This window comes from Chiloscyllium plagiosum, chromosome 15, assembly GCF_004010195.1.
Source record: "Chiloscyllium plagiosum isolate BGI_BamShark_2017 chromosome 15, ASM401019v2, whole genome shotgun sequence".
Taxonomy (NCBI): Eukaryota; Metazoa; Chordata; class Chondrichthyes; order Orectolobiformes; family Hemiscylliidae; genus Chiloscyllium; species Chiloscyllium plagiosum.
Window position 1 is genome coordinate 78491397 of NC_057724.1, and position 12720 is coordinate 78504116.

The 12720-nt window shown below is 42.3% G+C and overlaps 1 protein-coding gene across 8 annotated transcripts in view; it reads left to right on the forward strand.

Moving 5' to 3' along the window:
- The window catches only part of LOC122557439 (phospholipid-transporting ATPase IH-like), a 162222-nt gene that overhangs the window by 87003 nt on the left and 62499 nt on the right, over positions 1-12720 (forward strand). For all 8 annotated transcript variants that reach the window (XM_043705189.1, XM_043705187.1, XM_043705188.1 and 5 more), the window contains exons 15-18: positions 1781-1852; positions 8708-8781; positions 9007-9110; positions 11708-11889. In XM_043705189.1, the coding sequence (XP_043561124.1) occupies positions 1781-1852; positions 8708-8781; positions 9007-9110; positions 11708-11889 (432 nt within the window). The remainder of the gene's footprint in view (positions 1-1780; positions 1853-8707; positions 8782-9006; positions 9111-11707; positions 11890-12720) is intronic.

A 12720-nucleotide genomic window follows, 5' to 3' on the forward strand; every position in this document is an offset into this window, starting at 1 on the left:
CTTGTAGCCACCATGTTTATATGGTGAGTTCAGTTGAGTTTCTGGTCAATGATAATCCCAGGATGTTATTAATGATGGTAACACCATTGAATTTAATGGGCAATGGTTAGATTGTCTCTCATTGGTGACAGTCACAGCCTGGCATTTGTGTAGTGCAAATATTACTTTCCACTTGTCAGCCCAATCCTGGATATTGCCAAGATCATGCTGCATTTGATCATAGACTGTTCCAGTATCTGAGGAGTCATGAATGATGCTGAACATTGTGGAATCATTGCCGAACATTCCCAATTCTGCCCTTGTGGAGGGAAGGTCATTGATGAAGCATCAGCAGATGGTTGGGCCAGTTATACTACTCTGAGGGATTCCTGCAGAGATGTCCTGGAGCTGAGATGACTGACCTCCAAAAACTACGACCATCTTCCTATGTGTCAGTTATGACTCTGATCACCGGAGCGTTTGCCCCCAGATCTCTATTGATTCTAGTTTTGCTGGGGCTCCTCGATGCTACACTTGGCTGAATGCAGCCTTAATGTCAAGGGCTGTCACTCTCCCCTCACTCTCTGGAACTCAGCTCTTTTGTCCATGTTTGAACCAAGGCTGTAATGAGGTCAGGAGCTGAGTGACCTTGGGGGGACCCAAACTGAGTGTCACTGAGCAGGTTGGTGCTGAGCCGGTGCAGCTTGTTAACACTGTTAATAACACCTTCCATCACTTTGCTGGTGATCGAGAGTAGTTTGATGGGGAGATAATTGGCTGGGTTGGATTTGTCTTGCTTTTTATATGCAGGACATAGTTGGGCAATTTTCCACATTGCTGGGTAGATGCTGGTGTTGTAGCTGTACTGGAATAGCTTGGCTAGAGGAGCAGCAAGTTCTGGAGCACAACCCTTTAGTACTATTGTCAGAATGTTGTCAGGACCCATAGCTTTTGCAATATCCAGTGCCTCCCAACTGTCTTGATATCACATGGAGGGAATCAAATTGGCTGAACTCTGATATCTGCAATGCTGGGGACCACTGGAAGAGGCCAGGATGGATCATCCACTCAGCACTTTTCGCTGAACATTGCTGCAAATGCTTCAGCCTTGTCTTTTGCACTGAGGTACTTGGCTTCTCCATCATTGAGGATGGAGATATTTCTGAAGCCACCGCCGCTTCCAGTGAGTTGTTTAATCACCCACCACCGTTCATGTGGCAGGTCTACAGAGCTTAGATCTGATCCGTTGGTTGTGGGGTCATTTATCACTGACAGTCACTTGCTGCTGTTTGGCATTCACCAGGTTGACACCTCTTCAGGTATGCCTGGTGCTGCTCCTGGTATGCCCGCCTGCATGCTCCATTGGTGTAATTGTTACGTTAGAGGGTTAATTATGACTAGCTGCTTGGCTGATTTGTGATGCAGAGTAACACCAACAGTAAAAGTTCAATTCCTGCATTTGCTGAGATAATTGAGATGGTTTCTCTTTCTCAACCTCCCTCTTGCCTGAGATGGTGAACTAAATGACCACCAGTCTCTCAGACAGTAGTGCTATAGTCCAGTAGAACCATGGGGATTTCACTGTAACTTATTCATTGGTGCAATTGTGAAATTAATAGACTAAATGTGTTGCAATCAATGTTTACAAAAAACAATTAGCATCTGAAATATTTTTGGTGTCGGACAGCCAACTTTTTAGGTATTTGTTTTTTTTTTTAAATGTTGCCTTCTAATCTGTGCTGTAAACCAGAAAGCATTATGGGGATAAGTGGTAAATCTGAGTATTTATTTTTCCTGTCAGATTGGGCTTCACCTTTCAAGGAATGGAAAACAACCGGATGAAAATACAAAATAGAGAGACAGAAATTGAGATGTAAGACCTGCTTCTTGTTTGTTGTCTTGTATTTTCTACCCTAGTGATAACAAACTGCCTTAGCTGTTATTCAGTCACTTTTATAATCTTATACTAACATTTGAGCACAAAAGATTACTAACTTGTATTAGAGCATAATGTTTTTTAAAATCTTGTCAATTTCTTCTTCCAGCCCTTTTATAGCTGGGCAAACTCACTGTTATTTAAGGTTATATTTACTTTGTTTGTTTGAAGTTGCCAAAGTTTGGAGGTTTTAATAAAAGGGTTGTTCTTGATAAGTAAGTGATCAAAATGTTGGTAAATGAAGTGTAATGTGGGAAACGCAAAGCTTGTTTTCGAAGGGATTGCGTGCAGTTCTGGTCTTCCTATCAGAAGGATGTTACGAAATTTGAAAGGGTTCAGAAAAGATTTACAAGGATATTGCCAGGGTTGGAGGGTTTGAGCTACAGGGAAAGGCTGAATAGGCTGGGGTTGTTTTCCCTGGAGTGTCAGAAGCTGAGGGGTGACTTTTATAGAGGTTTATAAAAATCATGAGGGGCATGAATAGGATAAATAGACAAGATATTTTCCCTGGGGTGGGGGACTCTTGAAATAGAGGGCATAGGCTTAGGGTGAGAGGGGAAAGATATAAAAGGGATCTGAGGGACAATGTTTTGACACACAGGGTGATGCGTGTATGGAATGAGCTGCCAGAGGAAGTGGTGGAGGCTGGTACAATTACACATTTAAAAGGCATCTGGATGGGTATATGAGTAAGAAGGGTTGAGAGGGATATGTGCCAAATGCTGGCAAATGTGACGAGGTTAGGTTAGGACAGTTGGTCATCTCTATGACTCTTTAACAGAATATTACTTAAGCGGAGCAAAACTGCAGAAAGCTGCAACAGACAGGGACTTGGAGGTACGTGTGCATGAAACAAAATGCTAGGTTACAGGTGCAGCGGGTAATCAGGAAGGCTAATGGAATGTTGACCTTTATTTCAAAGGGGTTGAAGTATGACAGTAGGGAAGTCTTAACTGCAACTGTACAAGGTGCTGGTAAGACCACACCTGAAAGTACTGTGAGCAGTTTTGGTCCCCTTACACATTTCATAGCAGACATTCAGAAAAGATTTACTAGGATGATCCTGATATGGAGGGATTATCTTCTGAGCAAAGGCTAAACAAGTTGGGGCTCTACTCACTGAACTTCAGAAGAATAAGAGTTGATCTATTTGAAATGTATGGGATTCATATGAGGCTTAACAGGATAAATGCTGAGAGGATATTTCCACTCATGGGAGAGTTTAAGACCAGAAGGTCTCAATCTCAGAATTAAGGGACATCAGTTTAAGGCTGCGATGAGGAAGAATTTCTTTCAGAGGGTTGTGAATCTTTCTAGAATCATAGAATCCCTACAGTGTGGAAACAGGCCTTTGGCCCAGCAAGTCCACACTGACCCTCCTAAAGAATGTCCCACCCAAATCCATTTTCCCTATCCTTTTGCTCTACTTTAACCCCTGACTAACATACTTAACCTACACATCCTTGACCACTAAGGGCAATTAAGTATGACCAATTCACCTAACCTGCACATCTTGGGACTGTGGGATGAAACCGGAGGACCTGGAGGAAACCCATGCAGACATAGAGAGAATGTGCCAACTCCATGTAGACAGTCGCCTGAGGCTAGAATCAAACCCAGGTCCTTGATCCTTTGAGGCAGCAGTGCTAGCCACTGTGCCTTTGGAGTTCCTTGTCACAGAGAGGTGAGGGGGTAGATTCTTTGTATATATTTAAGTCTGGGATAGATTTTTATTGATAGAGAATTTGAGAGGTATGGAGAAAAGTGGACATGAGAAGAGTCCGTCAGCCATGATTCTATTGAATGGTGGAGAGGCTGGAATGCCGGAATGCTCTACTCCAGTTCCTATTCTTATGTTCTTGTGCTTTGTTGGTGGTGAAATCCTAGGTTTCAAAAGCTGCAACTTTTAGTGCCTTGAGAGATGCCTGCAGATGACAGGCTGCATGGATTTAAACTTTTCTCAATGGTCTAGTGGGCCCAGGAAAATCAGAGCTTCAAAGTGGAGATTATGTCACTCCCAGTGTGTTCATGTTTTTCATTGTAATTGTTAACAGAAGGAGTTTTGAGACCTGTATCTGTATATTGCTATTTTGTGGTTCTAATTTGGCTCACATCGCATCAAAATTCATAATTCCAGGATATTTTAACAGTAAATGAGAATTTTTGTTGCTTTGGCAGTACAGGCTTGATGTGTCAAAAGGCTTCTCCTGTACTGCATGATTCTGTTACTAGAGGACATAATGAAAAACATGGCCAGAGAGTAATGTATGGTGCAGAATATTTAACTCTGCTTTTTTTAACCTCTCGCCTTTTGAATCTACCAAAAAGTCTTGAGATGAAACTCAAGAAATTGCAGCAGATTCAGCTTATTTCCTCAATTGTTGTGAGTCTGTGGAGTGGAGCTGTCAGTCATGTAATGTACATAGTGGCTTGGACATAGAAATATCACAACAAAAGTGCAGTAATATGCTTCTAAATTTGGTTCAGATAAATGTTAAATATATATGAAGCTACGTTTTGTCCCATGTGCTGTTAGGAGTACACGACACATCAGATGTAACAATTAAAACGAAAGGTCCCGGTAAGTATTTTTAAATTTGTTGAGCAGTAAGCTTGTCCCCTTTTATTCCTCTCTCAAAAAAAACACCATTCCATTGCTACTTGCGATGTATAGGTGGGTTGTTCTTGGAAGCTGTACTTCTGGAGAGTTCTTAGCTCTGCAATTGTCAATGATTGCCAAAGTGCCAAAAAGTGAAAACTGGAAAATATCAGAGCATTTTGTGATTTCTGTTTAGTTGGCTTCGGTGTAAATCCTTTCAAATTAAGGAAGGATGTGCTGTGTTGTAATACCATCTGTTTCCTGTGTTACTAGTAGAATGAATGCTGAGGTAATTGAAACATCAGATTCTTAAAATTAGCAAGGTAGATGCTAAGAAAATGCGTCCCTGACCTGGAGAATCTGGAGCATCAAGGCTCGAAGGGCAGAATGGCCTACTCCTGCACCTATTGTCTATTGTCTAAGTCACGGTGTCAGTAAGAGATCAGCCATTTTGGACTGAGATGATGCATTTCTTCGAGTTGTGAATCTTTTAAATTCTCTCAGCCAGACTCTCTGGATTCTCAGTTAAAACTTAGAACTGTACAACACAGTACAGGCCCTTCACTCTCGATGTTGAACTAGTCTTTTATCCTACTCTTAAGACCAAACTAACTCACATAGCCTTCATTTTACTATCATCCATGTGTCTATCCAAGAGTGGGTTAAATGCCCCTAATGTATCTGACACTACTACAACTACGGGCAGTGCATTCTATGCATCCATTACTCTGTGTAAAAAGAAAACTAGCTTGGACATCTCCCGTAAACTTTCCTCCAATCACCTTAAAATTATGCCCCCTCATGATAGCCATTTCTGCCCTAGGAAAAAGTCTCTGTCGATCCACTGTGTCTATGCCTCTCAACATCTTGTATATCTCTATCAAGTCACCTCCTCTTATCCTTCTTCACTCCAATGAGAAAAATCTGAGCTCCCCCAGCCCTGCCTCATAAGAATGCCCTCCAGTCCAGGCAGCATCATGGTAAATCTCCTCTGCACCCTCTCGAAAGCTTCCACATCCTTTCTATAATGAGACGACCAGAACTGAACACAACATTCCAAGCTAACCAGGGCTATATAGAGTTGCAGCATAATCTCTTGGCTCTTAAACTCAATCCTGAGCTGAAAGTGTGTTGCTGGAAAAGCACAGCAGGTCAGGCAGCGTCCAAGGAACAGGAGAATTGATGTTTCGGGCATGACCCCTTCTCCTGTTCCCTGGATGCTGCCTGACCTGCTGTGCTTTTCCAGCAACACATTTTCAGCTCTGATCTCCAGCATCTGCAATCCTCACTTTCTCCTCTTAAACTCAATCCCCCTGTTAATGAAAACTAACACACCATTCGCCGCCTTAACAACCCTATCAACTTGGGTGGCAACTTTGAGGGATCTATGGACATGGACCCCCAAGATCCCCCTGTTCCTTCACACTGGCAGGAATCCTGCCTTTAACCCTGTATTCTGCATTCAAATTGGACTTTCCAAAATGAATCACTCAATACTTTTCTAGGTTGAACTCTATCTGGAGCTTCTCAGTCCAGCTCTGCATCCTGCCAATGTCCCGTTGCAGCCAACAGCAGCCCTCGACACTAGCCACAACTCCACCAACCTTTGTGTCATTGACAAACTTACTAACTCATCCTTCCACTTCCTCATCCAAGTCACTTATAAAATCACAAAGAGCAGAGGTCCCAGAACAGATCCCTGTAGAACACCACTGGTCACTGAACTCCAAGCGGAATACTTTCCATCTGCTCCCACCCTCTGTCTTCTATGGGCCAGCCAATTCTGTATCCAAACAGTCAAATTTCCCTGTATCCCATGCCTCTTCACTTTCTAAATGAGCCTGTCAATGGGACCTTATGAAATACTTTGCTAAAATCCATGTACACCACATGCACATCTCTACCTCCATCATTGTTTTTGACACATCGTCAAAGAATTCATTAAGGTTTGTGAGGCATGATCTGCCCCTCACAAAGCCGTGCTGATTATCCCTGGTCAAACTATGGTTTTCCCAAATAATTGTAAATCCTGTCTCTCTAAATCCTCTCCAGTAATTTGCCCACCACCAATGTAAGACTGACTAGTCTGTAATTCCCAGGGTTATCCCTATTTCCTTTTGTGAATAAGGGAATGATATTTGTCACCCTCCATTAATCTGGTACGAGCCCAGTGGATAGTGAGGACGCAAATATCATTGCCAAAGGTGCAGCAATCTCTTCCCTTGCTTTCTATAATAACTTTGGGTATATCCCACCTGGCACAGGGTTCTTGTCTATCCTTATGTTTTTCAAACTTTCCAGCACATCTTCCTCCTTAACATCAACCTGTTTGAACGCATCAATCTGTTTTCACGCTGTCCTCACAAACGACAAGGTCCCTCTCAGTAGTGAATACCAAAGCAAAGTATTCATTAAGGACCTCCCATACCTCAGTAAACCCCAGGCACAAGTTCTCTCCATTATCCCTGATCGGCCTTGCCATTCTGTTGTTCCTCGCGTAAGTGTAGACTCTTTGAGGTTTTCCTTAATCCTACCCACCAAGATTTTTCCATGCACCCTTCTATCTCTCTTAAATTCACTCTTCAGTTCCTTCCAGGCTACCTTGTAACCCTGTAAAGCCTTGTCTGATCCTTGCTTCCTCAACCCTCTTGACTAGACTTGTCATTCAAGGTCCTTTCACCGTACCACCCCTTCCTTGCCTCAGTGGGACAAACCTATCCAGCACTCACAGCAAGTGCTCCCTAAACAACCTCCAAATTTCTGTCATTCATTTCCCTGAGAGTATTTGTTCCCAATTTATGCTCCACAGTTCCTGCCTAATAGAATTGTAATTCCCCTTTCCCCCCATTAAATACTTTCCCAACCATCTGCTTTTATGCCTCTCCATGACTATAGTAAAGGTTGGGAGTTTGATCACTATCACCAAAATGCTCTCCGACCATGAGATCTGGCACCTAACCTGGTGTGTTGCCTGGAACAAATCCAATATGGCCCCCCCGTCTAGTCGGCCTGTCTATATCTTGAACCAGGAATCCTCCCTGGACACGCCTGACACAATCTGCTCCATTCCAAACTATTTGCACTAAGGAGGTTCAAATCAATATAAGGGACGTTGAAGTCACCCATGACAACAACCGTGTTATTTCTGCACCGTTCCGTAATCTGCCTCCCAATCTACTACTCCGTGTCTCTGTTGCTATGGGAGGCGTCTACAGAAAACTCCCAATAAAGTGATTGCACATTTCCTGTTTCTGACTTCCACCTGTACTGACTCAGTGGGCAAACCCTCCACAGCTACCTCCCTTTCTGCAACTGCGATACTATCCCTGATTAGCAATGTTGTTGTTGAGTATGTTTGAGACAAAAATCAATACATTTTTGAACATTGAAGATGGAATGAAATCCAAAATCATGATCTCCTTGAATGGTGGTGCAGGCTTAAAGGACCAAATTCCCTACTTGTCCTAATCATTATGTTGTGAAAAGCTCACACTTTCCTTTCCTGGAACTGAGCACTCCTCAATTCCATAGCTTGACCCTGTTGTTTTTATTTTGTTCCCTTACATTACGGCATGACAATAACTATATAGTGGCAGAAGATTTGGCTGGTGTGTTAAAAGGATATTTTGCATCAATTGTCATGATATAGGATGTTGTCAATGTCACAATAAAGGAAGAGGTATTATAGATGGAATGAAAATAGATCAAGGAAATACACAGGATTGTCAGTACTGTAAATCGATAAACTATCTGCTCCAGATGGGATGTAATCTGGATTTCTGAGGGAATTAAGAATTGAAATTCATCAACATCAAATACAGAAATGATATTTGCAGTCTGGAACATTGCAAGTAATAGATCTCAGCTCATTAAAAAAAAAGCGATCATTCCAGAACAATGAGGAGAAAATTCCAGAGTGTGGGACAATTAGATAGGTTTTGCAAAGAACTGACGGTGGTACAGTGAATGTCTGCCCTCCTCTTGTGTTGTATCATTCTAGAATTGGAGGGAAGTGAACAATCTGAATCACCAGAAAAATAGTTGCAATGCATTTGATCTGCAAATTGACTTTATTAAATGGCTTGTGATTGTTCCTTTATCCTGACTTTGGTTTAATTCAATGAATTTGTATATCAATCTTGGTTACTTAACTTTTTAAGAAAAGGAATAGAATGTGTTCTGCTTGCTTCCAGATATGAACTTCTGCAGATTCTCAGCTTTGACCCTGTTCGTCGACGAATGAGTGTAATTGTGAAAGAGAATTCAGGTAGTGTATACTTTTTATTATTAAAACAAATAAGTGGATTTACCTGTACTCCAGGAAAGTATTGTTTAAAACTGCAAATTAAAAGAATACTTAGGTGTGGTGTAACTTCATTATATAATAGTCATAATGTATTAAAATCTATTGTGTGTATATATAATGTATAAAATCCTAACTTTTACTTACTTTTATGACAACCACATATAATTTTGTCTCCTGCTATAACAGGGAGAATTTTCCTTTTCTGTAAAGGAGCAGACTCTTCAATTTTTCCAAAAGTAAACACTGGAAAACAGGAAGAAATAAGACTGCATGTAGAATGCAGTGCTGTGGTAAGGTCAGACGTGTTTATGTAGTTCATTTACATGTTATCCTCTAAGGTAGCTTTGCAAATAATGCTATTTTTGTATATATATGGACTTACTTCAATTTCATTCTTTATGCTGTGGGTGATAGAGGGAGAAGTAAGGAGAACTGTATTTTAACTGGTCTCTTGAGATTTCAAGGTAGTATTTAGAGTCGTAGAATCATAGAGATGTAAGCTCCCTTATTTTTCTGCTTGTTTTCTTTTTACTTATTGTCAGTTGTGTATTTAACAAATGTCTTGAAGGGCAGATGGTGAAATAAAAACAAATCGCTGGAAAAACTCAGCAGATCAGGCAACATCTGTAGAGAGAAAGCATAGTTAAAGTTTTGGGTCCAGTAACCCTTCTTCAGAACTGGACCTGAAAACATTAACTGCTTTCTCTCCACAGATGCTGTCAGACCTACTGAGCTTTTTTCCAGAAATTTCTGTTTGCGATTTCCAGCATCCACAGTTCTTTTGGTTTTTCAGATAATTAAGTTGTTTTTGTAACAAAACAAGCAAAAGTAAAACCAGAGAAGCACATAGTTGAATTTTCCAAAGCCTGTCCAACCTCTCATGAATGGTGATGAAGAAACATGAAGAAAAAAATCACATCGGTTACAGTTGAAGATTATTTTGAAAATATTGGTGATGATTTAGATGGGAGCATAAGAGGTGTAGTTGGTAAGTTTGCAGATGACACGAAAATTGGAGACGTAGTGGACAGCGAAGAAGGTTACCTCAGATTACAACAGGATCTTGATCAGGTGGGCCAATGGGCTGAGAAGTGTCAGATGGAGTTTAATTTAGATAAATGCGAGGTGCTGCATTTTGGGAAAGCAAATCTTAGCAGGACTTATACACTAAATGGTAAGGTCCTCGGGAGTATTGCTGAACAAAGAGATCTTGGAGTGCAGATTCATAGCTCCTTGAAAGTGGAGTCGCAGGTAGATAGGATCGTGAAGAAGGCATTTAGTATGCTTTCCTTTATTGGTCAGAGTACTGACCATAGGAGTTGGGAGGTCATGTTGCGGCTGTACAGGACATTGGTTAGGCCGCTGTTGGAATATTGCATGTAATTCTGGTCTCCTTCCGATTGAAAGGATGTTGTGAAACTTGAAAGGGTTCAGAAAAGATTTACATGGATGTTGCCAGGTTTGGAGGATTTGAGTTACAGGGAGACGTGGAATAGGCTAGGGCTGTTTTCCCTCGAGTGTCAGAGGCTGTGGGGTGACCTTAGAGAGGTTTCTAAAATCATGAGGGGCATGGATAGGGTAAATAGAAAGTCTTTTTCCTGGGGTGGGGCGAGTCCAGAACTAGAGAGCATAGGTTATGGTGAGAGGGGAAAGCTATAAAAGAGACCTAAAGGGTAACGTTTTCATGCAGAGGGTGGTACGAGTATGGAATTAACTGCCAGAGGAACTGGTGGAGGCTGGTACAATTGCAACATTTAAGAGGCATCTGGATGGGAATATGAATCAGAAGGGTTTGGAGGGATATGGACCGGGTGCTGGCAGGTGGGACTAGATTGGATTGGGATATCTGGTCGGCATGGATGGGTTGGACCAAAGGGTCTGTTTCCGTGCTGTACGTCTCTATGACTCTGTTACCCTTCTTGCATTACCTAAATTATACTCTTGCCTTTTGCTGAGGTATCCTGTTACATTTGAGGAAAAACAAATTTGAAATCGTGACTGTCCTACCAAGGAAAATTGAATGCTTAAAGGAAAAAAAAGGGCAATTGGTCACAGCTGGGGAGTGGGTCTAATTTGATAGTTCTTCCAAACAACTAGCGCACCCATGATGCACCGAATGGCTGCCTCTTGTGCTCTATCATTCTATGATTTTACCATACGATTTTGAAAGCAATTCTATGTCCAGAAACTGAATATGAACAATTTCCTTACCTTTTTAAGCTTGCTTTTACAGTATCTCACGCTAAAGCTTATTGGTAATGACAAAAGTTGCATGTCCTTTAGGACGGGAAAAAAATGAGAACTTGTACTTTTCATTTGACGTCCATTACAGATTTAATTGTTAATAATAATAATAATGTAATAGTCTGTCTCAGTGGGCGGCACGGTGGCACAGTGGTTAGCACTGCTGCCTCACAGCGCCTGAGACCCGGGTTCAATTCCCGCCTCAGGCGACTGACTGTGTGGAGTTTGCACGTTCTCCCCGTGTCTGCGTGGGTTTCCTCCGGGTGCTCCGGTTTCCTCCCACAGTCCAAAGGATGTGCAGGGTCAGGTGATTTGGCCATGCTAAATTGCCCGTAGTGTTAGGTAAGGGGTAAATATAGGGGTATGGGTGGGTTTCGCTTCGGCGGGTTGGTGTGGACTTGTTGGGCGGAAGGGCCTGTTTCCACACTGTAATGTAATGTAATCTAAAATGTACAGATTTTTGTAAAATTAGCAATGTGATTTTTCCTTCCTGACTACATACTTTATAATCTGACAAATTGTGTGAATTGAAATAAATATTTTATACTTGTGGGAGGTAACACAATTTGGGATTTGTGTAAAACTGACAGAGGGAGAAATAAATCATACCTGCATGTTTTCTGCTGTAATTCCCTATGTCTAGGATGGTTTGAGGACTCTCTGTGTTGCTTATAAAGAACTCACTCAAGATGAATACAACCAGATCAGCGCACAGCTTCAGGAAGCTAAAATGGCCCTAAAGGATAGAGACAAAAAGTTAGCAGATGTTTACGACAAAATTGAAATTGATTTACATTTAATTGGTGCGACAGCTGTTGAAGACAAGTAAGTCTGTGTTTGCTCTTGGATTGTGTTACAGTATAATATTCTGGATAAGAAGCTGATATGCTATCATAGAGGTCTTATTACATGACATAATTTATCAATGCATCACATCAGCTCAGTGATGGAATGACTTTTGTTTTGCTCTGCATCGAGCTTGACCAAGAGAACTGTAATTTGCCTCTTTTTGAGATTCCCCCACTGTCAAGATCAGAGCCCAAATAACATGGGGATCGGCCCAGTATCCCTAATGCTCAAGATCAGACGTGGATACTGCGTGGGCGCAAGTCTTGCACCTCCTGCGGTTGCAGGGGAAGGTGCCGGGAGTGGAGGTTGGGTTGGTGGGGGGTGTGCACCTGACGAGGGAGTCATGGAAGGAGTGGTCTTTACGGAATGCTGATAGGGGAGGGGAGGGAAATATATCCTTGGTGGTGGGGTCCGTTTGGAGGTGGCGGAAATGACGGCGGATGATGCGCTGAACATGGAGATTGGTGGGGTGGTAGGTGAGGACCAGTGGGGTTCTATCCTGGTGGCGGTTGGAGGGGCGGGGCACAAGGGCGGAGGAGCGGGAAGTGGAAGAGATGCAGTGGAGGACATCGTCGACCACGTCGGGGGGGAAATTGCGGTCCTTGAAGAAGGAGGCCATCTGGGTTGTACGTTCTTGAAGAACTAGCGCTGTCATCAGCTTCTGGAAAGGAAAATTAATTTGAGAGTGGGACCCCAGGGGTCTCCTGCTATACCTGCCTGTTTCTCTTTGACTAGTTTATGGGCCTCCTTCTTCAAGAACGTACAACCCAGATGGCCTCCTTCTTCAAGGACCGCAATTACCCCCCC